This window comes from Colossoma macropomum, unplaced genomic scaffold (genome assembly GCF_904425465.1).
Source record: "Colossoma macropomum unplaced genomic scaffold, Colossoma_macropomum, whole genome shotgun sequence".
In the NCBI taxonomy this organism is placed as follows: domain Eukaryota; kingdom Metazoa; phylum Chordata; class Actinopteri; order Characiformes; family Serrasalmidae; genus Colossoma; species Colossoma macropomum.
Window position 1 is genome coordinate 6,334,053 of NW_023494792.1, and position 26,325 is coordinate 6,360,377.

General features: G+C 39.3%; 1 protein-coding gene across 1 annotated transcript in view; it reads right to left on the reverse strand.

The window, feature by feature from the left end:
- Positions 1–26,325, reverse strand: part of trpc7b (transient receptor potential cation channel, subfamily C, member 7b) — an 83,824-nt gene that overhangs the window by 51,578 nt on the left and 5,921 nt on the right. The window contains exons 2-3 of the mRNA XM_036575712.1: positions 15,228–15,990; positions 348–530 (exon numbers count right to left, since the gene is read on the reverse strand). Coding sequence (XP_036431605.1) covers positions 348–530; positions 15,228–15,990 — 946 coding nt within the window. The remainder of the gene's footprint in view (positions 1–347; positions 531–15,227; positions 15,991–26,325) is intronic.

Genomic DNA, 26,325 nt, shown 5'->3' on the forward strand with positions numbered 1-26,325 from the left:
CCCAACTGCTATATATATTTAGACTCTGAATTACAGACTGACTACAGCAGACTAATCATTCTAGCAAAGCTGAGAGGGCTCTAGAATCAGTTTGGGAGTGTGATGAAGGTTTCAGGCTCAGAGTGTGTTGTATGATTAGATTATTGAGCTTGTTCTATATTCAGAGGTTCCCAGCAGGATCTAGAATCTTATGGTTTAGTGTTCATTTGGTTTAATGGCCTTCTTTAAGCGACGTGCACTCTCCTACTCTAGCCAGTGGAAACAGTGTAGCTTCAACCTGTAAACAAACACAACTTTGCTGGACAGTAGGAAGTGTGCAGCTGTCTTTGCTGCTGCTGCTATCTGACCTTCTTGACCTCGTATTTGATGGCGAGTTTGACACGGCTGAGGCAGGGCCGTTGGTGCTCTGTGGGCAGGATCTGGTCCACATCACCGTTCAAAATGGCCTCCACCTCCTCTGTGTCCCGACACAGGTCAAGAACCCCCACTACAAAGTCTTTACACTGCATGGACAGCTTACGGTAGTCATTCTGCAGAGAGAGAGAGAGAGAGAGAGAGAGAGAGAGAGAGAGAGAGAGAGAGAGAGAGAGAGGGGTTAGGTTTGACAGAGTGAAAAAAGATTATCTGTGTGGTTTCGTTACTTATTAGCAGGTCCCATGCACAAACGTGTTTGGGGGTATGGGCTCAGGGGTAAAAAGGACTATATGAACATGAAATAAACTTAATTAATCCACACCACCACAGACAGTGGTAGTGTAAACATTTTTCAGTGGAAACCAAACATAGTTTGAATGTAGGAGTTGCCATTCCTAAAATAGCCAAAATATGCTAGATTTACCACTTAACTAAGGATTTAAATTCTCCAGCATAACAGGCTGTAATGTTAAATATGCAGTGTGACACTTTCTGAAAGAGATGATCAGTGCTTTATTTCTGTGATTCCCAGTACAGTTGTGATACATGCATCCATGATGGGTTGGGGTTGCTGAGGAGAAATTTCCACTGGCGCCTACTGCATCAAGTGGAATACCCAAGAATGGTAAATCTTGTGGAACCTGTGTACATGTGCCTGCTTGTTAGCTACATTAGCCTTGTAGGTCCAAGAAAACTTGGTGTTCACCTTCTCCTTCTGTACAGCTTCATCCTCTATACATATCAAATGCTAACTGGACATGAGGAAAAGACCTTAATTATGTCAACTCTGAAGCAAAGACTCAAATCTTTAACTGCCATGTGCGGTTATAATCTTACATTCAGAGAAAACCTTCAATCTGATGGACAATATCGAACTGCTACATATGCAATAAATGTGGCATTTAAAATCGTTTTTTAAGATATATAAAAATAAAAAAACAAACCAAACCAAACCAAAGTTGGTTAAATAGCAGTTACAAATCGGGTGTACAAGCATACAGCCAGGGTCATCCCAGACAGAAGGCTGTAACTGAGACCATAATAATATAATAATAATGTTGTATCCTGTACAGTGTGCACTGCAGCACATTGCATATTAAAATATAGCAGGTTTAGCTTAAATGCTAATAACATAATAATTGAGACTTCATTTCACATCTAAAAAGTCATGACTAAAGACTTGACACTCGGACTTATGAACATCTATACTTGCAGTCAAGAAACCAAAACTTACACTGCTAGGCTAATGTAAGGTTGGGAGTCTCTTGTCCAAAGATTCTTACTGGAGCAATGGTGTTATCCACTGTGCTATCCACCACTTAAGGTTCAAATATTATATCATCTGCTTTGATCTTGGTTTCATCACAGTTGTATCAAAGTCACACACACAGCATTGTTCAAATGGCCACCGTTAAACAGAAAAGGATATTTTATAGTTACATTCCACTAATATCAGCCCTCTTCCTGGGTGTGAGGAGAGAATTACTCAGCCTTTGCGACTTCATATAACACACTAATGCGCTCGGTAGCAGAAGCAATTTAAGTGAAAAGACTGCAAAGTTCCCTGAGTGCTCTTTATCCATCCTTGCAGCTCTTATTCAATACACAGCACACTCCGTTTATAAGGAATGTCATAATGAGCTTCCAGAGTCATTAGACTGGTGCCAAAGCTGGAGCTAAAGCATGTCGTGAAACTGACTGATGCACAATGGTGAGGATGAATTTATACAGTGAGGGAGACACCTGGGTCTTTCAAAGCAGCTGGCTGACGATGCGTCACAGAACTGATGTCAAAAGGAATCCTATGGGCCTCACAGGCTAACAGCAAATTCAGCCTATATGAATTATTCAGATATAATAGATTGAAACAGTACTCATTATTATTACACATGTAATTGAATGGAGGACAGCAGCACTCATTATGGAGTAAATGCCTCGTGAGTGTGATCTGCAGGTTGCATTTTAATATTTTAAGGCCTCAACTGTATTGCTTAGTAACCTGGAGTTTAAAGAGAATTAGGTAAACATGCGCACATAAACATAACGGAGAAAGAGAAGAAGAGAGATAAAGAGAAAGAATGAGATGGAGAGATACAGAAAGAGAGAAAAGGAAAGACAGATCAAGATAGAGAGAGAGAGAGACAGAGAAGGGAAAAATAAAGAAAAAGAGAGATAGAAAGAGATAAGGAGAGAGAAATAAAGAGAGATAAAGAAAGGAGAGATGGATATAAAGAAAAGAGGGATAAAGAGAAAAAAGAATCAGATAGAAAGAAAAAGGAAAGAGAAAGAAAGGACAGAGAAAATGGAAGAAAGAGAAACAGAATAGAGAGAGAGAGAGAGAGAGAGACAGAGAGAGACAGAGAGACAGAGAGAGAGACAGTGAGCCTGGGAGACAAGAAAAAAAAAACAGATGAGCTGAGAGAAAGAAAAACAGATAAAGAAAGAGAGATAGACAGATAAAATAGAGAAAGCAGCTAAACTGAACCAGAGAGAGAGAGAGAGAGACAGAGAGAGAGAAGGGAAACGTAAAGAAAAAAGAGCTAGAAAGAGATAGAGAAATAAGGAGAGAAAAGAGAGAAAATTGAAGAAACAGCAAAAGAAACTGAGAGAGAAGAGAGAGCGAGAACCCGAGAGACAAAAAGAAAGGAGATAAAGAAAGAGAGATACAAAGAAAGAAAGATAGACAGATAAAAAAAGAAAAAGCAGCTGAACTGAACCAGAGAGAGAGAGAGATTTTCATTTCTCTCTCTCTCTCTCTCTCTCTCTCTCTGTCTCTCTCTTTCTCTCTCTCTCTGGTTGAGCGCAGTGGCTGAGGTCTCCAGCTGGGTCTCACAGCTCCAGTCTCGGCTCTAGCAAACTGGAGTTCCCTGACGATGTCTGGATTTTCAGTGTGAAACTGAGCGGAGCGATTCTGGCTCATTCCAGCCTGAACCGTCGTTCTGTCGTGTCAACCTCGTTACAAGATTAAAATCTCACCCCTTGTTTTAGCTCCACTGCACATTCATCTCCCACACGTTCCTCTCTAGTTAGCAGAGCCGTTAGATAAAGCGTTTAGCTCAGAGAGGCAGGAATGTTTTTAAACTCTGAAAATGTCTTGAAACTTCCTTGTACATCTTGTACTTGCTGAATAAAAGATTGCTATTCTGAGAACATGTTTCCAGTTGTACCAATGTCTTCTGCATCTGGACACCAAAATGAACATGATGCTACTTTCATTTGACAGTGTTACTGCTGAAAAGGGCTCATTTGGCCTGTCCATGCTCCGCCCACAAATGTGTTTCTCTCATAGCAACTGTTGTAAAATTCCAGTTCTACCAAAGGCGAATTTGTAGCTCATAACTTAATTTCAACCAGAATATGTACATTAACAGTTTGATATGAATTTCAAATCATTTTTATTTCATTGAGTTTAAGAGGTCACACTGTACACAACTTGTTCAGTTTTGTGTCGCTACAACAACATAGTCTAACTCAGCAGTGTAGTAATTTAAACTGGAAGCCCAAATGAAGATTATAGCAGTTTTATTAGGCTGAATGGGATTCTCTCTAATGTTCTGTAAAGCTTGTCTAACTTTGCAACAGTTGCTATGAAATAATGAAGAATTCGTATTTATGTTTTTGCTTATGCAATTGTCACATTGCAACTGAGTCTCAGATCCAGCTAACAGAGTGAATGTCTGTAGGAGCTACTGGACTTCAAACTCTCCAAGACCAGCACTCGCCATCAGTAAAGCATGTGGTTTATTGTGCAGTCCAGGTCACTCTGACACTTTATATGCTAAGAAATGCTGCTGCCTTTGTAGAGCTTTTAGGCCTAATGTTCAGGAATACAGTCCACCTTCAAACTATTCCAGCAGCAGATCCCCTCCAGACCACAACACACGCGCACACACACACACACACACAAGCAGCACATTAAGTGTAGTGAGCTGAGTATATTCAATGTAGTGGGTGTGTTTAGGTCATTCTGACACACAGAAATGCTGCACCTCACACTGAGCTTTCAGACCTAATGGTGGCCAAGAAGCTAATACACTTATATACTTCCATATACATATTGTTTCCATAAACAGGAGAAATATCAAAACAGAAAACTGATTTTCAGAGGTTTTATACTAGGAACATTGGAACATTGCTGTGAAGATTTCATTGCATTCAGCCACAAGATTAGAACAGGTACTGATGTTGGATGATTAGTTCTGAATCACAAACTCCACTCCAGCTCATCCCAAAGGGTACTGGATGGAGCTACATCACTCTACACACTTAATGATGGTTCTTCAAGGGTTCTTTGGTAAAGAAAATGGTTCTATATAGAACCATATATAGTTCTTGATTGATTGATGTGTTGAATACGGGTATATAGAGAATCTTTTTGAAAAGGATTCTTTATAGCACCAAAAAGAGTTCTTCTTTAACTACAAGCTTGATATTTTTCTGTATAGAACCATATTCAACACCTTCTATGATGCAAAGAATTCTTTACTCATGCAAAGAGTTTATTGAGTGTTCAAGGTTCTGTATAAAACCACTGTCTTTACTAAAGAACCGATGAAGAACCACCATTTTTTAGTGTGCAGAGAATGCAGTTCCACTGCTCCACAGCCCATATACCCCTTCTACTCAACACCTGGCATTGTGCATGGTGACCTTAGTCTCATGGGCAGCTTCTCCAGAAAATCCCATCATGTTACTCAATGTTTTTCTATGAAGATTATAAAAGTGTACAAAATTAAATACCTCAGTCAGTAAAAGGTTTGCCTTACAGTAGCTGAATTCTCTAATTAGAAAGGCTGACCTGTTTTTTTGTTTGTTTTTTTTTTTGACACAGTGCATCACCCAAGTCTTCAAGTCTTATTCAGTCTACACTGGCTTCTCATTAAGTTCAGCATTGACTACAAGATCTTGCTTTTGACATTTAAAGCCCCTAATGACCTAGCTCCAGGATATCCTGCCGATCTTGAAGCATTATAGCCCATCCAGACCTCTTTGATCAGCTGAGGCAAGCTTACAGCAGACTCTGAGGATCACTTGCAGCTCAGCTGGTGAAAGACTGTTCTCTTATATAGCTCCTAAACTTTGCAGTAGCATTCTGGTCATTACTGGGAGGGCAAACTCGATAGGTGTTTATAAATCCAGATTAGAAACACATCTGTGTAGGCTAGCATATGCCTAGTGTTTTGTCTTTTTTTTCCAGTGTTGTTAGTAATTGTGCTGTTACTTCATTTAGATCACTGCATTTTATCTCCTCAATCTTTCACTCATCTTCTTGTGTAAAGCAAGTTGAGATTTTGTCAGATCCACGAATATTTGGACACTGATAAATGTTATTTTAGCTGTCTACCACAGCATGCTGGAGCTCAAAGTGCAGCTTCCAGCTTTAATTTGAGGGTTTTTACAGCTAAATCAAGTGAACAATGTAGTAAATGTTACAACAATTTTCATATAAAGCCCCCCACCCCTCATTTTTAGGGGCTCAAACATAATAGGACTATTTGCTGCACAGCTGTTCTAAGGCCAGATGTGTGCTATTCCCCTCATTATACTTACAAGTAAGTGTAGCACTTTCATTTTGGGTCTGCTGCTGTTAACTTTCAATATGAAGTCTGAAGAGCTGTTACTGCCAGTGCAGTAAGCCATCATTAGGCTGAAAATCAAAACAAACCCATCAGAGAGATATGTGTGTCCAAATAAACTATTTGGTACATTCTTAAGAAGGAAGAACGCACTGGTAAGCTCAGAAAGGCCCAGACAACCATGGAACAACGGTGGTGGATGACAGAAAATTAATTCCCCGGTGAAGAAAAACCCATTCATAACAGTTTAAGATTAAGAACACCCTGAGCTCTGTGTCAAAGTCAACCATTAAAAGAAGACCAGCATAAATACAGTGGGTTCACCCCATGTGGACACATGGAGGCAGTGCTATAGCTTGGGTATGTGTAGCTACCATTAGAACTAGTTCCCTTGTATTTATTGATGATGCTACTGCAGACCAAAGCAGCAGGATTATGCTTAGTGCATACTTTCATGGAAATCCTATAAATCTACAAGCATTAAGCTGTAAATGTCTGCGTACATCTAACTGACAATTCATTCTGTTGTCTAAAAAAGTTGCTGGAAAGGGTCACTGTGTACTCCAGAACTGCAAAATATAGGTAAGAGACCAACAGTTCTTTGAGGTGGAGTTAGCATAAGCATGGTGGCAAATTCATCCTTCTCATTACCAACCTGCCTAGTTTCAATTAGTTACAGCAACAGAGTCGAGCTCAGCAGGAAGCATTTTAAACTGGAAATCCAATGATATGCAGCGACTGAACAAACACAGTGTGCTACAGTTTCTCATTATGTTGAATAGGATTTTTGTCAATGTTCAGTAAAACTTAGCAACAGTTGCTATGAAAGGCTGCATCTGTGAGCAGAGTGTGGTCAGGCCAATTAGGACAGGGCTGGTGTTATCACAAAACCTTTGCATAAATCTTAGTTTGTGATTATGGCAAAATGATGTACATATTGATTTTGTGCATTGATTTATTGACAGACTGATAAGGCTCTTTTCAGTGTGTCACCTTATGCACACATAATATTGAATTTCTAACTAGTGAATTCAATTTTTTCCCTTCTATAGTCTCTCTCTCTCTCTCTCTCTCTCTTTCTCTCTCTCTCTCTCTTTCTCTCTCTCTCTCTCTCTCTCTCTCTCTCAGAGCTGTCATTGACTACAGTGTGATGGATTACTTGGGATGAAAATGTCAAGCTCATGAACGATGTCCCCTGTCACACATTGCCATAAGTAAGGTCTGACAGGAGGTTTGTGTGTGTGTGGATATTTTAAGCACCCCCCCCCCTTTCTCTCTCTCTCTCTCACACACACACACACATCAACACACACACACACACACCATAAATGATACTCAGCTAATCCAACATGTTTGCCACTATCACAACATTGTATGAAGGACATCAATGTAACTGAGCAAAGAAGTGAACTATATCTGCTATTTAAACACACACACACACACACACACACACACACACACACACACACCACACACACACACACACACACACACACACACACAGAGTAATCCTGAAAGTCCTGAAATGTATTTTCACTTTATAAATCTACTATCCTGCTGCCGAGCATGAGTGCCTGCTCGAATCTGTGCCCTTGTAAAAGGGACTATTCTAACAGAACACACACTGCTATTTAATTCTGTTATGGTGCTTTTAGATAAGAATAAAAGAATTCTGAACCCTGAGTCTTACCCCTGCTTTTAGCGTTGTGCTTACAAACTTTATGCTCTTGCATAACACGGGTCATTGGATGTTACATTAACACTCACATTTTGGAATAGAATAATTGAGCTGCATGCGTGTAAAGCGTAAATGGGTTTCGGTTATATTAAAGTGTGTCAACATTTAATCCAACTGCAAGAAAAGATGCACTGCTGTTTAAAAGTTTGGAATCCAAAATCAATTTTGTTGCAAGTACCTGTATAAAATGATTCTGTTATGATGCTAAAGCAGCTTCATAGATTCTTCATAGATTCTCATTAAAAAAGGAAGGAATGTTAGAAGTGTCCAGAATGCTGAACAGCTGTAGATAATTTGAACTGATGATTGAGAAAGCTGTACTACATTCAGAACGTAGATACACTGAAATTAAAATCCAAATAGGTAGCCTAATAACAATATTTTATTTATAATTTAATAACTTCTGGCTGTTCCTCATAAAACTTGAAACATTGAATAAAACACCTTTAACTTTCTTTTACTATTTATATCTACCTCATATTATTTATTATTGAAGAAAAGAACAGTATTTTTTTAGCATAAGAAGTGATTTCAAACTTTTAAAAGGTAGTGAATATGATACAGCCTTAGAAGTAGCAAAATTCTGATTTAAATTAAGCTTCATGATAATAGCAGATGTTTCAAACAAAAACAACGATGATTATTATTACCATTATTAATATTTTTATTTTTATTATAAGGATGACGCTTAACGTAATTAATGCATGTAGTGTAAATCTGTCATAACAGTGAAAGACACACTGACAGACTGAGGGTTACTACACACTCAGAGATACATGCCTTTGGCACAGCAACACTGACCTAAAAAAAAAAAAAACAGGATAAAAGAGTGATGGACATGAGTACAGGACCGCCACTGAAAACAGTGAGCTTCCCAAGATGTTACCTGGGAGCCTCAGGCTCTCTTCTCCAGGTCATATGCCTGTCTATGCATATCTGACACCAATGAGAATATCACTGAAGCTGGTGACCAGGTCTGAAAATGGTAAAGAGGTTATTTTGGCCCCACCCTCCATGCAAAATGTTTCAATCTATGCATATTTGAAAGATGTCTTGCTTGAATGTTGCAGGTCATGCCACAGTATTTTGAGACTGATGTCAGGACTCTGAGTTGGTCATTCTAAAATGTTGTTACATTGTATGACTCAAACTTTTAACCTCTTAACTCTTCGGCTTTGCATTTCCTTTAGAAAATTGAAAATGTCAGCATAGTTAATTAAGTCGAAACATAAGTTCTTGAAATTAATAAGAAGTTTTGTATGGCCACTTCAGCTCTGGTGTGTCCTCAGACCTGGGCTTGGTTTTCAATTTCACTGCATAGTCCATGACTAACAGGATCTGATAAGGTTCTTCAAATTTGAGCTCTAATACTCTGCACAGATGCTGTGACTTGGCAATGAACACACACTGTCGAGGGACCACACTGCGTCCTCTCAGCTGTAGTGCTCTTATACTGCATAGTATGATTAGTAGTGCATCTGTACATGGTGTGCTGTCTCACTGCGTTTTTGACAGTCTCACTTTGATGTTCCAATCAGTATGTTCCATTAGTCCTCATGACTGAGGGTGACAGGGACAATGTAACTTCAAATCTACTCCTTTGATGCAGGACAGTAGCTCCCATGAAGTGTGAGACCCAGTCTAAGTCAGTGGTTTCTAGAAGGTCCTGACATCCACCATCAACAAACTTTAGAAACAGCGCTGTCAACTGTAGGGGCAGCGGCAACGCTGTAGACATTTTGGGATGTTTGCAGTTTTTTCTGTTTGAGGCTGTTTTGCCTGATGTCTTTTATCTGTAGACACAGTAGGACTTGAGGTCTGCACAGACATGAAACTGAAGACCGAACCCGAACCATACTCATGACTCATGTCGCAGCTGACTGGTGATGCTATACTAAAACCCAAACATGACCTGAACCCAACTGCATGCATTAACAGAGAGCGATCATTGCAGATGCAATTTTACAGCTTTACTTTATTCCACTGACTTAACTAGTGCAAAGAAGGACTCTGACACTTGAGGTAGTCGGTCACTACTTCCTGCTGCTCCAGCTGATCTCAGTCTGTTTGTTGTTTTGACTGTAGTAACTGTTTGGGGTAAGTACAGTTTGTGAGTTTTAGAATTTACGTATTTTATAACTGGCTCCTGTTGCAATCAGCAAAGGTAACATTATTCTATATTTGAGCTTATCCTCTTTCTGCAGGTCCCCTAGTGGCCTTTCTGCTGTTCATTTAATTTAAAAAAAATAGCTACAACTCTTGGTTTATAAGTTAATTCAATTATGTTTTTTAAAATCTATGTTCACTTTTCCAGATTGTTCTAAAACCTTTGCCACCAGACAAAAGGGTTCCCTGAGTAAAACCTAGCCACTTTCACCCCATCTTATAATCACCTCTTTCAACTGTATAACAAAGATGTACGGAAATTGATTCAGACATTCTGAATTAACATAATCAAATAAAACACAATAAATAAATCAGACCAACTAGAAAGCTGTTGGCACTCTTGTGCAAAATGCTGTGTCTCTGTGTTGAGCTGCTAGTAAGCAATGATGGGTGAAAGGAGGGGGTGACAACCCCCTGAAAACAATTCACACCTCTCCACAAAAAACAGTTGCCCCTAGATAAAATGGACAGCACAACTGCAGCTTTCTTGATATCAAAAATTGTGCACAACTCCCACAATAAAAGTAGCAGTTAAATACAATGAAATGTTGACTTGCTTGCTCCCCTACTAAGACAAAAACCCAGTTAGCTTCCACTTTGTTTTTATAAATCATACACATTTCCATTACGAAAATAAATTCCATCAACATTGTTCAGGAAAAAAATCCACAATTTGAGGGCTGACCAAAGCAGGCAGAAATTGCACTTTATAGCTAGTGTGAAAAAGGGTTATTAGCAATGTCATACAGTAACCTAAGGACAGATGGCACAAATACTTTTTAAAACTTCACATCTCACATCTTACCTATACCTCCCTAACTGGATTAACAGCCATCTCCTCCTCCAACATCCATTTCACCCTTGGATGCTGTCAAACAGAATATACTCTATTGTGAAATGTAATTACATTTCCTAACAGTACAGGCTCTACTAGTTAGAATGATGAGACTATTTCAGAATATCATTCTAAGCCACAACCGGCCTCATTCAATTACAACTCTGGACGTTCCATCAGCACACCCCACGTAACTCCAGGACACATGTCGCCCACAGCAACCAGCCTCATCGTCAATGGCAACAGCACTGATGCTGCCCTCTGGTACAGTATTTAAGTCACTGAGATGGACGGAGCCTTTGCTGATGATCTATAATGATAATGTGAGAAGCATTTAAAACTATAACACTAAGCATTTTTGTACAACATGTGAAGTTAACCCCTTACCAAGCCAAAAGTTTTATTACACACTTCTATAACCTAAGAAAAGCTCCATTATTTTCCCTGTAGTTACTGAATAATAAGCCTTAGTATCTAATATGCCTGAAATGTTAAGGGGTTAAATGAACAGCAGGATTATTTGTAACTACCAAACAAGCCTTTCATCAAGCGCTTGTCAAAACAACCACTATTTTACTCACATAAGATGTGATCTACTTAGCTAGGAATCTAAAAATTGTCCACTGCCCATTCAGTTATATTTTTATATATTTAGATATTGAAGTAGACTATTTAGCTCAGTATCATTACTTTACTTTAGAAATGGAGGAAAACAACTCTATGCAGTTTTACCTACTAAAAAAACTGCATTACCTAGAATGTAAAATCTGAGCTGGATCGCTGTTCTGGCCTGTTTTTTACTCCCAGAACACTGTTCTGGTACACTCCAGCCCATCTCCATCTCTATCTGATTACAGCAGAATTTGTAAGAGTATTCAAAAAATTGTTTAAAGACAGAAAACAAAAGTCAGAACAAATAACAATAATGAAAAGTTTAAAAAATTAAACAAACTGATAAAAATTAAATATGAAAACACTAAAATAAAAAACAACAAAGTCCATGCTCTTGATCTAATCTGCTCAAAGCTTATTTCACAACAACTATTTTAAATATCTCAGAACATCATATTTCTACTCAATTTCTACTCAACAGCAATGGTGGCCTCCATTCATCACAGATATTTAAGTGCTCATGATGCATTTGGGAAGTCCTAAGAGTCTTAGCATGAAACTCCAGGAAGTACATATATCTGCCTTTACTTTCCCAAATGTTGGTCATAACTGACTTGTTGACTGACACCTTCGTTTTCACTAGGCAACTAGTCATTTAAAAACATAGTCGAGTAGACTACATTAGAAAAAAAAAAACTCGGATGTCAGTGAGAAGTATTTTATTAGCAGCTATGGGGGCTAGAAAGGCAGATGCTGTCGTGGTTTGAGGTGTGAGATATGCAGAAGAATTTTCTCACAGAGAATTTAATCTGGCTGTGTTCCATGCACTGTCTAACAGGAAACAAACCATTGTTCATCAAGCTAAGTGCTTGTAGCAAGAGGTAGCTCTCTATTCACCAATAATCCTTTTAGAGTGAGGTAGAGGCCTGGTTGTTGAACTAGGGAACATTCATGGTAGGCCGTTTGAAAATGGTATTCCAGAATTGTGTTTGAAACTGTAGGCAGTAAATAAACGAGATATCCTTGTGCATTTGCCGATTGGCACTGCAAGTTTGTTTTTGTTGCACATATTGTGTAAATGTTAGTGATTGGATGTTTTGCATGTCATTCAAATGGCCCTTTCCTATGGCAGTTCTAAAAACCTACCTGGTCTGGATAACGAGCCTGTATTTCAGTAAAGTCTTACGCAGTTTGCAGTGGAATTTTCGATTTGTGTAGAATTTCCACACTAATAAAGCACTTCGGACTTTGCGTTGAGCAGAAAAACTGACCTCTGGTCTCTCCTTCTACATTTTCATCTACCACCACTGCATTGTTAGGCACTGTCCTCAATTAATCTGATTGCTGCCCATAGCGATAATTAGCGGATTTATAATGCAACCCCTGTAACTGACCAGTAAAAGTGACATCATATAACATGTGTATAGTACACATATGTACTCTATCATTCAAAAGTTTGGAATCACTTGTCATACTAATAATTACTGTTATTTTATTCAATAATAACTTGCACAGTGTAGACTGAAATACTATAAGCTAAACCCTAGAGGGTATTTTAAAATGTTTAAAAAAATAAAAGAAATAAAATAAGAAATCTAGTTCTAAATCTAAGGGCCCATATCATGGAAAGCTGCATGTAAACACAAAAATGTAATTTTTTCAAATTTTCAAAATGCAACACGTTCTTCCCAGTCCATATAGTCTACATGAGGAAACTAAGCTGCAAGAACAGCTCATTTCAGATTAATTGTTTTTGTGACGTCACAAAAACCAACGCATTTAAATACATATCTGCCTACAGCAGCGCCTGAATTATGACTGTTTTTGGTATATAAACCCACACACACATTGTAAGTGGACCTTAGGGGGAAAAAAAACATACAAGGAAAATGTAGGACATGGGTGCTTTAACATGAGAGTTCAACAAACAGTAAACGGCGAAGCATCAAATAACTGTTCTTTCCATTCGGAGTGGCATCTACAACCAGATAAACTGAAAAACAATTTTTTGACACAGTTTTCCTGGCTGTTTAAAAGCAGCCTGTGAGAGATCCAAAGACTCCGGCTGAAGGCTGATCAGAAGAGTGTGACTTTTCTGTGGATTAGAGTCGTGCAGTACATTTGTAATCAGCATGTGTGGAGAGGCAGCTGTGAGCATGCTCCGTTTCCACCAGTAAAGACTGCCAGACTGCTTTACCTCAGCTTACCTTGGAAACAGACTCCCTCCCACCCCTACACAGACACACACATACGTGCCCATACACACACAGCTGTGGAGAGACAAGTGGTAGCTAATTACACAAGCTCCTGCAGGAGAGACTCCTTAATTTACAACTCTGTGCAGAACGCACACGCTGCCATCTGAGCCCTAACATACACGCACCACCGCCACGACTGCTTTTCATCTCCTGATTCTTCTTCTAATTCTTCACTTCTCCTCCTCTTCTCTGTTCTCTCTCCTCTCCATTCCTCTCCTGTCAGTCTGACTCTCCTCTCCTCCTCTCTCCTCTGCTCCCATCTGCCTTCTACCCAAGATATCCTCTCTATTGCTCTCCCCTCCACTCTTTTAGTCATCATCTAAAATAGTTTATGATAGTTAAAGAATAGAGTCTGTAAATGTTATTATGAATTTATTAATTATGCAAATCATTCTTCTTGAGGAGCCCATATTATAGTAAAACTAATTTTCTTCAGTTTTTGAAATAAAAATGTTTGGACATAGTATGCAAACATTGTTAAAATTACAAAATGTGTCATTACTTCGCCAGTCCATACTGCCTATATATAGAAATGAACCTACAAAAACAGTCCATTTGAAAGTCACTGATTTTGTGATGTCACAAAACCCATTAACATATACCCACCTATTCAGCCTACAGGAGGTCAGCCAGACCATTCATGTTAAGGTTATAAAGAGTGTTTTAGTCAAGATTACTTTTTTGAATCAGGCTCAATATAGAGCAGCCAATCAGAACAGTACAAAAACAAAATGTTGAATTCTACAGGCACAATAACTTCTTTCATTCTAATGTTAGTTACTTTAATTCTGATAAATTAAGAGAGCTTGGTAAATTTCATGTACAAATTTTCATCCCTTATTCCCTACTCAAACTGGTGGTGCTGTAATTTGAATAATTATCGACAACATTCATCATTTGAAAACTGTATGTATTAGTAATAACCATAGTTTTACAAATCTGCTAAATAATAACTCTGGAGGAAAATACCTTCTATAATTTGCTAAACTCAGAGCACCCTTGGTAATAGTAGTCCTGTTTTAATCAACCTCATTTTAATGTAATAACAAAATCTGGTAATAGACAACAGCACCTCTTTTTTGCCAAGTAGAAGGCAAAGCTAACTGTTCAAATACAGCGCAGCTGAAAAGTGGTCCTGTATTCAAAACCAGACTACTGTAATCCACAAGAATTTTGGTAATAGCATAATTAGAAGCAGAAGAAAAATGAAATATGAAAATATGAAAGTACCTTTTGCAAGGCAATGCAAATTCTGCCTCGTTTGTTGTAACTTGAATGAGTGCATATTACTAATGCTATTCTATCTGGCATTAACTGGAACCCAAAAATCTACTTTATATGATTATCTGCTTACTTCAGATGTAGTCAATCAGCCAATGCCTGTTTGGGTTCAAATTTTGCTTCTTTCATTTAGAACTGGAGCTCCCAGGCAAATGGTGCTAACAATACTGGAAATCATCACCCAGACCTATTACACAAATACTTGCCAAAATCTTAACCAGTAGAACTGGTAGCTCATAGTTAAGCTCAACTGGTAGTACATAGTTAATGCTAAATTTCATTTTTGAAATCCAGGTTCCACTTGAATGACTAAGAAACAAAAAAAAGCATTATAAATAAGTGCTTACCTTAAACTCTGTCTCTATGTTGGCAAGCCGTGCCAGCTCATTGCTGAGCTCCAGAGCAGTGAGTACAGGGTCTTCACTTGAGAGAGACAGGTAGGCGGCGCTAGCGAGCCCTTTATACGCGTTCATTCGTGAGCGTGAGTGGCTGAAGGAATCACGGCGCTGTTTTTCTGTGCACTCACTGCATTTGCAGAAGTAGTCGTGTGGCCGCTCAATTCTGGCACCCTTCATCAGCAGGATGTGTACAATCTCGTACTCCTGACAGTGTGCGGCCAGAATCACCGGCGTTACGTCTTGGGAGAAGCGCGTCCCATCCTCATCGTATGCGTAAAAGTCATCGTCTCTCAGTTCTTGCTCCAGAGGACTTAACGTTAGTCTCAGTCCTCCTGCAAAGGCTGGGTGAGCCAAGATGGCTTCAACAATTCGTACGTAGCCTTTGCTAATTGCCAGTAAAAGAGCATCACCCACTCTTGCAAGCCCTTCCTTCTTGAGGAGCAGCTCTGTAACTTCCAGGTGCTCATTTCCAACAGCAAGCTGCAATGCATTCTGGCCCATGTAGTCTACACAGTTAAAGTTAAGGGTTTTGGACTCTTCTAGCATCTTGCGAACAACAGGGATGTTTCCATACTCTGCAGCATCAAGGAAACGTTCCTCCTCTGCGGTTAGACTGGTCCCACGCTCGTTAAACATGTAAGCGGGGCCTCGAATGGCCTGGCGACGCCCCTTCTCTCGCAGGGTGGTGTGTCTGCGATGCATGATCTCTGGCCTCAAGGAAAAAAGAAAAAAGTGTCAGATGGAGAGTAACCGCAAATACAACATGAAAATCATACATATGAAGACCTAAGGCAGAACTATTAGAGTATCTAGAGTTATTTTAGCACTGATATTCAGTAAAAGTGCTCTTAGAACTTGCATACATAGACACACATGTACACATCCTGCAGCTTTGTCAGCTACTAAATGCTACTTGCAAATGTTACCATGTTTCTATAAACTCCAGACCACAGCAATGTAAATTAGTCAATATTCCTAGCGCACCTGTGCACACATTAAGACGTTATACTAAAACATACCATATCATACTGTGTTACACAAACAGTAATTTAGCTTTTCAGATGAGAGATGTCCTCTACGCCAAACTCATTTGAATCCAGAACTCACAGACATTACGGTTACATTCATATCTGGTGTTCTTTGTCATTCCTGCTGGCCGCAGATGCGTTCCCAGATATCAAATCTGAAATGGCCCAAACCCAGACCGCATCTGGCAATTACTTGCTGCCCACATACCACATAGAATGATATCACAGGACAGAGCAAGATGCGGTTGCTGGAACCCAGCCTGTTTACAGCCATTAGAGGCCACATCTCAGCCAAATTTAAACCACCACTGCCAAAACCACAAGTACAGAGACTGGGATGATACACTGTACAAATTAAAAGTGCCACCAGGGTCAGGGATTTGGGGTTGGCCTGTACTTCCCAGGGTTGGCCTGGACCCCTACCTGCAGGTGGCTTTGGCATTAAAAGGATTGTAGCTCACCATCTTTTGATGATAATGGAACAGTCTGCTGGTTGCACCATTTCTGGTTTTATATTTAATGTTCTATGTACAAATATGTTGAATTCACTGTTAAAAAAAGATGTTTTAACCTGAAGTAAGTAATAAAGCTGGCTTAAATATTTAAGTTAACTAAACGTCAGACAGCACATTTTTTGTTGTCTTCGCTTACTGTTTGATATTCAAAGAAAAGAAAAGTATAAGGCATTGGATGGAAACATACAGATACTTTGGCTTATATACAATAATGTCAGACTCCACGGCAACCATATTGGACTCATAGACAGTAAATGCATCTTAGGCCAGAGCATGTAGTCCTTGGTAAAATTTAATGGCCGCATAAAGCCTAACCGAAAATCCTATAGCAGATTTCTAGGAGGGTAAAGGCTCTGACCATTGCATGTACCTAAGAATAATCCTTCCATATCCTAGTGATAAGCAAAAATGTCTCATGAATTTTAGGAACTATTATACCATGGGAACATTATCCTGGAATGCACTGAGCAGGAGCTATTATGATTAGCCCTCTAAAAAGGGCTTCGGCAATGGAAAATACAGCTAGGCAGTCTACCAGTAGAACACAGCGGTTGCAACTCTGAATTCTGCCTAAAAATTCCAAAAAGGGAAATAACAGGAAAAGAAAAAGCAGATGGTCTAACCAGTAATGCATCAACACATCAATCAGCACATAAAGGCCCAGTAGGTATGATGGATTTTATAAAAAAGAGCCCCAGGCAGCACAAGGTTGAGTTTCCACTGGCAAATAAAGGCACCAAAACCATGCTGTTTGTGTACCAAGTCATCTGCAGGTGCACCTGGCACTCCCCTGAAGAGCCAGATGAACAGAATGTAGCTCCAACAGATTGATGTGTTTCATGGCCACTGATTCCATGTTGATGCCAAACTGCCCCCAGTTGAGTACGTCCATTTTCCTGCGCAAGGGGTCCCAAAGGCACTTTGTCAAAGAGAAAATACCTTTGCCCCCAGGGAGCTAGGGCTGTCATGCGTTGATGTGTGATTCCCACCATGATGTGTTTGTGCTTTACAGCATCCAGATGTAAGCCTCGCAGCCACATCTGGAACATCAGGCCCAGGAGGAATAACTGTGGTAGCATCTGTCAACGCACCCACTAAATGCAGCAGTGTGTGTGATGCCAATCGGCTGTCTAGCCTAATAAGAAAAAAGAGGCAGAGAATGACTTCTGTGCTAGCAGAAGACAGTGAGGCTGTCATGGAACATTAGCCCAGAAACAGACCTATGAACTGGATAGTCTGAACTGTCAAGGTAAGGAACCTCTGCTGCTGATTCACAATCAGTCTCTAGAACAGCCATTTGTCCACCAGGGCTCCTTCTGGGAGCACAGCAGAGCCAGTCATCTTAATAGGGCAGAATTTTCATGCTTGTTGCTTTCAATTGGCCATAAGCCACCAGCACCCTCCTATTATGTGGCCAAAGGGCAAAGCTTTGAACTGACATGCCTGTCATAGCAAGCAAAGTGTATCACCTCTGTTTGAGGGTGATGGGTAAATAAAGTAAGCAAATCTGGGATGGACGTGAACCATTAATGAGTTAAAAGTTCATGTACTCAGAACGTAACATGACATCTTAAGTGTAATGTGGAATTCACCATTGCCTTCTGAGAAAAAAAAAAGTATATTTCCAGAAAAACAATAGGACTGCAGGTTGTGGGCAGGGAATATCTGGGCCTGAAACAGCCAAGGCTAGATAAAACAGTGCTCAGTAAATCCATTTGGGAAAGTGAATCTTTTGCAGCTGTAGATAGGATATAATGTTGGCCTGAGTTGCCACATTCAAGGGTGCTCCGTCAAGCATGGCGTCCACTGAAGGGCTGAGCTTGACTGTAGTCCCATGAAAAATGACTTTATTTGATAATAAATTCACATCACTTGCATGTGAAAGAACAGTAAGCTGTGAATAGATGTCTCAGCTACTGATAGAAAAGTCTTTGCAGTGCTTCTGTTACAACAGAGGTTCCCAATCTCATTCCTGGCAACTACAAGCTCTGCTTATTTTGGTGTTTTCCCTATGTTGCACATCTTATCCAGCAAACGAGATTATTTAGAGAGGTGAATCAGGTATGCTAAACAAGACAAAGCAGAAAATGTGCATAGTGCAGGGTCACCAAGACTGGGATTGGGAACCCCTGTGCTCAAGCACTGGAGTGGCTGTAATCAAGGCCCCACCAATCAGTCCCAGCAGGCTCCAATTCTTCAATAATTACCTATAATAATTATCTATCTAATAACAACTACATTGTCAAGCTCACAAGGGAGCCACTCAGGAGAACAGTTTTGGGAAACTGATGTACTTCAGATGACAGTTTAACGATACATCGCACCATGTTAGTTCAATGCTAAACTCCATCGTTGTACAGGAAACACCCCTGATGTGCAGGTGCTATAAAGGGGCTAAAGCTACACCTGGCAGTAGGGTTGCCAAGCTAGTGAGTTACTGCTCTCACAGCCCATGGAGGGCAGCATGGGACCGACATCTCTAACATTATAACAAGGCTGTACACAAGAAGTCCAGATTGTCAGCCTGTGTCAGCTAAAAGAGAAACAAGGGCGGCTCCCATGTAAGCAGAGTATTTGTACCCCCCTTGTTGCAGGGTACATCAGTGTGTTTATTGGCATGAGATCTTGACCTGTGTATAGGTGCATAAGGAGTGTCCAAAGTGCTTCAGACTGCCTGAGGTGATCAGTGGGAGTGTAACAGAACTGAAATTTCCCCAGAGATGAAGGTAATGGAAATACTTTGCTCAATTTGTTCTTCATGCGTGTTTTTAACTGGAGTATGGAGCACAATATTTTTATGAGCTGCCAAATATGCCTCCCAAAACAGCTCTGCTTTTCACCCTGAAGAAGCAAATAAGCAGTTCAGCAACTGGCTAACTAATCTTAGACCAACAGGCCATATGTTCTTTTATAATCTTCTTTTTACTTTATTGTTTTAGAATAACAAGCATTACAGCTGTTTATTAAACTTAAAAGCTGTTTTGTATATGTTTTATCATAAGTCCCTGTTAGTTATCTATTTTAAAAAAAGGATAATAAAGAAGGGCTGTTGCTAAAAATTCTCTTATTAATCAGTAATCTATTGAATACCAATTAATCTGATTTTGTAAACAAAATAAAAAAAAATAATAAACTTAATTAAACAATAACAAACTATGCACAGCCTTTCAGGGATTCTAAACTACTGTTTTTTGACCATCTGTTGAAAAGAAAACAACAAAATTAAGAACCGTATAAATCATCTAATCATGTAATGCAAACCTTGCTTTATTAATGATTTATTTTTAATGTTTTATTAATGCTTTTCAACACTCTTTACATTAATGTATTTCTATATATGAAAAGAAAGTCAGGAGAGATGGAAATATATGTGTTGATATAAAAAAAAATAAAGAGGTACATTACACCTCAATTTTTCATAGTTTCATCAGAATACACAGTGAAAAAGTCAGTGATATTTATATGAGTGTTTTTTAGTTTCTCAACTCTGTGCTTTAAGAGAGGCATATGTGACCTTCTCAGGCTGGTTCAGCTCTCCCCCGATCACACAGCCTTCTGTCTGAATCCTCAGGGGGTGAACAAGAACACAGGAAAATCCATTCACTCAATACAAGTCTCTGAAACACACACACACACACACACACACACACACACACACACACAATATGCCCGTCAATAAACCTCAAACTGTCAGGGATGTGTGTTTCTAGCCTGTAAATTACATTTCCTCATCCACAAAAGAGTGTGACCTATTTGCCAAACCTGGACCAAACGAGGTCTTCCACCTGCAGGAAAACAGCATTCGTCATTTTCATGCTAATTCATGAGAGACTAGAAGCAAAAGTAAGCTAATAAGGTTTATGTCTTGCTTCTTGTAAGCTTAAAAGCTGGATATGTCTGAATATTATCCCATTTAGCATATGAGTAAAGAGTATTAGTATACAGTAAACACTTAAAAAGGGTTCTTCAATAATTCTTTAGTAAAGACCTTATTTATTTACAGAGCTGTGACCACTAGGGTTGAATGATTTGAAAATATTCAATTACATTTTTCTGACCAATATTGCGAGTGTGCTTAAATTTGATTATTTTCTATAAATTCACCTCCAGGCTTTTTTCTCCTTGAAGCTGAGCACATCAGTATTTTTCAGACTTAAGGCCTAAATGCTAAATGTAGTGAGCCCGACTGGCAGCTCACGAGCTTTGTTATTAGGTTAATTGTCCCCACTTAAAATAAGTGAAGGCAACATTTAATAGTGTATAGTAATAGTACTATACTTTAAATTGCAGCTCTTGCAATTTAAAAATTGCACTCTTTCAAAACATTTCAAAACCAGTTAATCATTCAGCCCTAATGAGAGCTACAGCCTCTTGGCTCTTCTCTATGATGGAAAACCTGTTGTAAATGACTGGTGCAACACAGAGCCTTTAAAAACGAGTCTATATACAGTTGTAGGCAAAAGTTTGAATACCCCAGATCAAATTGGATGTTTTGTTGATTTTATAAGTGAAGTAAGTTAAAACATCCTATATAGGGAACAAATTTTAAATATAGCATTTTTCTTCATTTTAGAATTTTAGGGGTACAATTTGTATGTGTTTGTGTAATGCTGCACAAACACAAGAAGACGCTCACGGATCTTAAAAATGAAAGTCTGTTTAATGAGAGAGGTGTCAGAATGGAACTCCGGGTAAAACACAATCTCAGGGCAAAACCAATATCAAAATCCAAAAACCAAGCAAGAGTCAAAAACCAGAATAGACAAACCATACAGACAAACAGAGCAGAAGAGCAAAATCCAAAAAAACAGTCAAAAGGTTCAAGGCACATGTAGAGAAGTCAGAGAAATAACACTCAGTAGTCCAGTGAAATGACAATACCTTGCAATGAGGAGAACAAACCAAGGGCTATTTAAAGTCTGAGACAAACACAAACACAGGTGAATCGAATTAGAATTCAGGTGACTGAGAATGAGGCAGTTGCGTATGATTGGAGGAATAGATGATGTCATCGGGACTGGAATTATGGGAAATGGAGTCCTGGAGCGTGCTAGGCAAGGGAGGAGAACCCTGAAGCGTGACAATTTACTGAATTTAGCATATTGAAAAAATTAAAATATTTAAATGTACCATAACTGTGTTGTATTTTCCCCCGATCTATGTTAAATCCAGGAAATGATTAGTAATTCTGTATTAAAATGCCAAGACGTGTGTGCTCTGTAGAGAACATGTTAACTTATTTTCATAAATCAACAAAACATGTCATTTGACCTGATGCACCCAAACGTTTGCACACGACTGCAGCACCAGAAAGGGCTTTGTTAACCTTTGTTCTGATTCTATATAGAACCCTTCTGACAAGAGCAAGCACGTTGTGCAATGTTGCATAATATGCTGTAACTAATGTTTCAGATAAGCTAATGTAATGAGACAGACATACACAGATTAATCTGCTTTCACTTCATCATCTATTCATAATTATTGTTACCTTATCATGGAATTAGATCTGACTGCACATAAGATGGTCAGTGGCTTTAGCCTCCTGTGACCCCACATCATCATACGAGTCCATTACATTTCAGCTTTTGTGTGCATTATTTTTTCAACTTAGAATGTACTTAACATCATGTTTTGACATTTAGTTTGTTTGTTTACAGTCGGCAGTTTGGTCTGATGCACTAATTTGATGACTTTAAGTGATATTTAAGACCCAGCGTGGCATTAAACATGTAATACTCGTAGGAGGATATCTGTAAAAAGTTCAGGTAAAAGGTAAAAACAGGTAAAAAGTTCATGGAGAATAGTAGTCTAGCAATTCAGTAGTCGCCTAGTATACCACATGATTTGGATCACACATTAAACACATTCCGCATGTTCGTGTGTTTTAGTTTATAACAGTTTTTACGCATTGCATAAGCTGTATGACAGGGGCATTCAATTCCAGTCCAGGAGGGCTAATGTCCAGCACAGTTTGGTAAACCCCCTACTCAAACAAACCCACCAAACGTGGCAGTAAACTTGACAATTAACAGATTAGTTGAACCAGGTGTGTTTGGGGAAACTCTGCTGATTTCCTGGGCTTGCAAATTAGACGTGACTGTCATGCAGCGTTTCACATTAGAGAAAAGGAGATACTTTAGTGACTCACTACAGAACTGCAGAATAGTATAATTTGTACTGATGAGTCATTATACATGTGTTAAAAAAACTTATTTTAATTTTATGTATACTGAGTTATGAATGCCTTAGGGAAGTATCTAAATATGAATAGGCTACATTATTCAGAACAAACAGATCATTCATTCTAAACAGACATGAATAGACAGTCCCTTTATTTGTTCTTGTTGCTTATTTGTTTTAACTGCACAATTCCCTCTGAAAGTTTTCTATAGGAAACTTACTTGTCTGTACTCATGCCAGCCACTTGCTATTTATACTTTACAATAGCAAGTGATTCACAACATTACAAGAAAACAAACTTGCTGCTCTCATAAGATGATTTTCTCCCCCCACAAATGTTATTTTTACATACAGTTGTTTACATACAGATGGGAGATTACAGATGTTCAGCAGCAGATATCTACACTAATCATAAAGGATAGGTAAACAGAGGCTACATGGGATGAGATGTTGAGGTGTCATTGCAAAAACAAGTATCCAAGCCCTTTTAAACTTTTCTTAGAGGCAAAAAACAGAATCATCCATAGTTCCAAGCCTTTACTGGGTCCTTTCAGCCACTTGGGTCATATATGCCCCTTGATATTTATATAACTGACAGCTAGCTACCAGGCCAAGTAGCTAAATATTATGAAAAGCTTGTTTCATAAAGCTTGAACTGAGGAATGTTTTAGCATTCCTCTCACAAGGTTTGGCATGAAGAGCTATTTGCTAACATCTGATTTGCCCCAGGACATTCCGGCTTATTCAATTTAATTCTGATAATCTAATTTCATATTTACCAGGCTGACAACGACAAACATAAACACCAGAACAGCACTGATCATGGGCTAAATCCAGCCTGGCATTGTGCTCTACAGCACATGAGTATGCTGGGGTAATTTCTGCTTTGGAGAAGTTTCTTAGTTTTAGGATGGTTCTTGAAATGATTCTGCATTTTGCAAAAGTAATACATTTGTGGTGCAATTTATTGATTGACCTGTTCATGCTATAACATAACATGCGTTATTTCATAGCTACTGTTGTCAAGTTGAGCAAGCTTCACAGAAACTGCACTGAGTAAAACTGAGTACTCAGTATTTCTCAAAATACGTAAATTCAGAATGCATTAATAATTTCAAATTATATTTATTTTCCTGTGTGTGTGTGTGTGTGTGTGTGTGTGTGTGTGTGTGTGTGTGTGTGTGTCAGGCAATGGTGGATTTGGTAATTAGGAGAAACAGGAGAATTCCCTATGGGCCAGTAATGGTTACTATAGGCTAATATATATGTATAAACCCATGCATAAAAAAAAACATAAGAAATACAAGGTTAAGGATTACAACCAAGTCTGTGTTTGAAGCAATTTACAATTAAATCAGTGGCCCGGTCAGCTAACGAGTCTCATAGAGTGGGCAGAGATTGGCCTGTTCAAACTCTGTTCAAAGTGGTGCTAGCTGACACAGCAGGCAGTGCATCACATTTACATGAAGATGAACAGCAATGACAAAAAGTGAAAAAAACAACAAGGTGACACCAAGTAGTCAAGAACAAAGCACTTCAGGTAGATGCAATGAAATACTCTGAGAGAAATACTAAGAGAGACTTAGCTAGCCAAAATTAGTTTGTGAATGCAGACCACACCTTTAATAAAGAGAACAAATGAGAGAAGGGGAACTCTGAGGAGCTTGGGCCAGAGTTCTAAGTGGCCATTGCGGGTAGCTAGAAGACCGACCCCTCTGTTCAATTGAGCAAGCACGGAGAAGGTGGTGGGATGTGAAATTTCGTCAAAAAAAGAAGCAGTGAAAGAAGGGTATTCATAAGATGTAGGGAGTGAGAGGGAGGAGTTTCAGGTGTGGTCGTTCCCCAAACATCAGTTATTCCATAACTCCATTTTGCGAATGCAGACCACGCCTTGAGTAGTGGGAAATTATGAGAGGAGGGGAACTTCAGCTGGAGTTCTGAGTGGCCTCTACAGGTTGCTAGAAGGCTGACCCCCAAAACTCCAGGTTAGATGGATGTCAACGGTTCATGAGCTTGTCTGAGGTCTTGTATTTTAGTCCATATGTAGCCATTGTATGCTTGAGAAGACCATCATCTGAGTAGTTGGCCGGTGCAGTCGGGGAGTCCTTGGTGAAATTTTGTCAAAAGAAGAGTGTTTATAGGATTTAGGGAGTGAGACATAGGAGTTCCAGGCGTGGTCTTTCACCAAACGTCAGTCATTCCATAATTCCATTTTGCAGCATGTAACTGTCATGATTTTGCACAAAGTCTTTCTCTAGTTTTAGACTTAACAGACCAGCATTGTTGTCTGAACTTAGGAAATGAAGAAAATATATTCTCTGCTAAGTTAGTTGTTAGCCAGTAAAAAGTTATCCGTTAGCAAATTGCTGTTTTAGGAAACATTAGTCAATAGTCCACACCACTAGTTACTGTAACATGGCTGTTCTCTGACATCATTTCCTCATTACAGCGTAAACAGAGAGCACAAATATGTCTCGATTTAACTTTGCATCAGTAAAGCCAATGTAGTCTGTGACAGCAACAAGAGAGACAAATAGAGCTTTAGCTAGCAACGTAAAACCAATTTACTATCTAATTTTCTGTCAAACTTGTTCAACCCTGAATGCAACTGGGGTCAAACCATGGTCAATTGTTTTGAGGCGATGAAAACTCTTGCGAGGAAAACAAAGCAAACATGAAAAGCTGAAAACAGAGAAGCACTGTGACATGGCTCTGGGGTGGTCTCGCACAGCCAGCCATCTTAGCTTCTGTACCTACAGTACATCTCTCTGTTCAACGGTGTGGAAGAAGAGAAACGAGGGATGAAAAGAGAAAGGAGAGAAAAGCACATAGATGATTAGAGATCCAGGGAGATCAAACGAACAGGGGGACTGGGTGAAAATGGAACCCATTCAGGCAGCGCATGTTCCCTGAGGGACATGAAAGGGCATGGGACTGGTGAGTGGGTGTCACGCTGAGTGAAGGCGAACAGTAGCATAAAGCTGTATGTGTGTGAGTGTGTGTGTGTGTGTGTGTGTGTGTGTGTGTGTGTGTGTGTGTGTGTGAGTGTGTGTGTGTGTATGCATCTGGCTGTTGGTGGACTGAGAGCCTGATCTTATGACCCTGTCTTTTATGAATAAATACATATATGTACTCGGACTTGACAGTCATGTATATATTACTAATGCTCCCCATTTCCCATTTTGTTGTCTATTCTCACGCTTTTGGGTTATCTGATTTTCTTCCACTGGGTTATATTCACAGAGCTGTGCTACGATTCTGTAGAAATGATCATGGAGTTCGATGAACACCACACACACATACACACACACACACACACACACA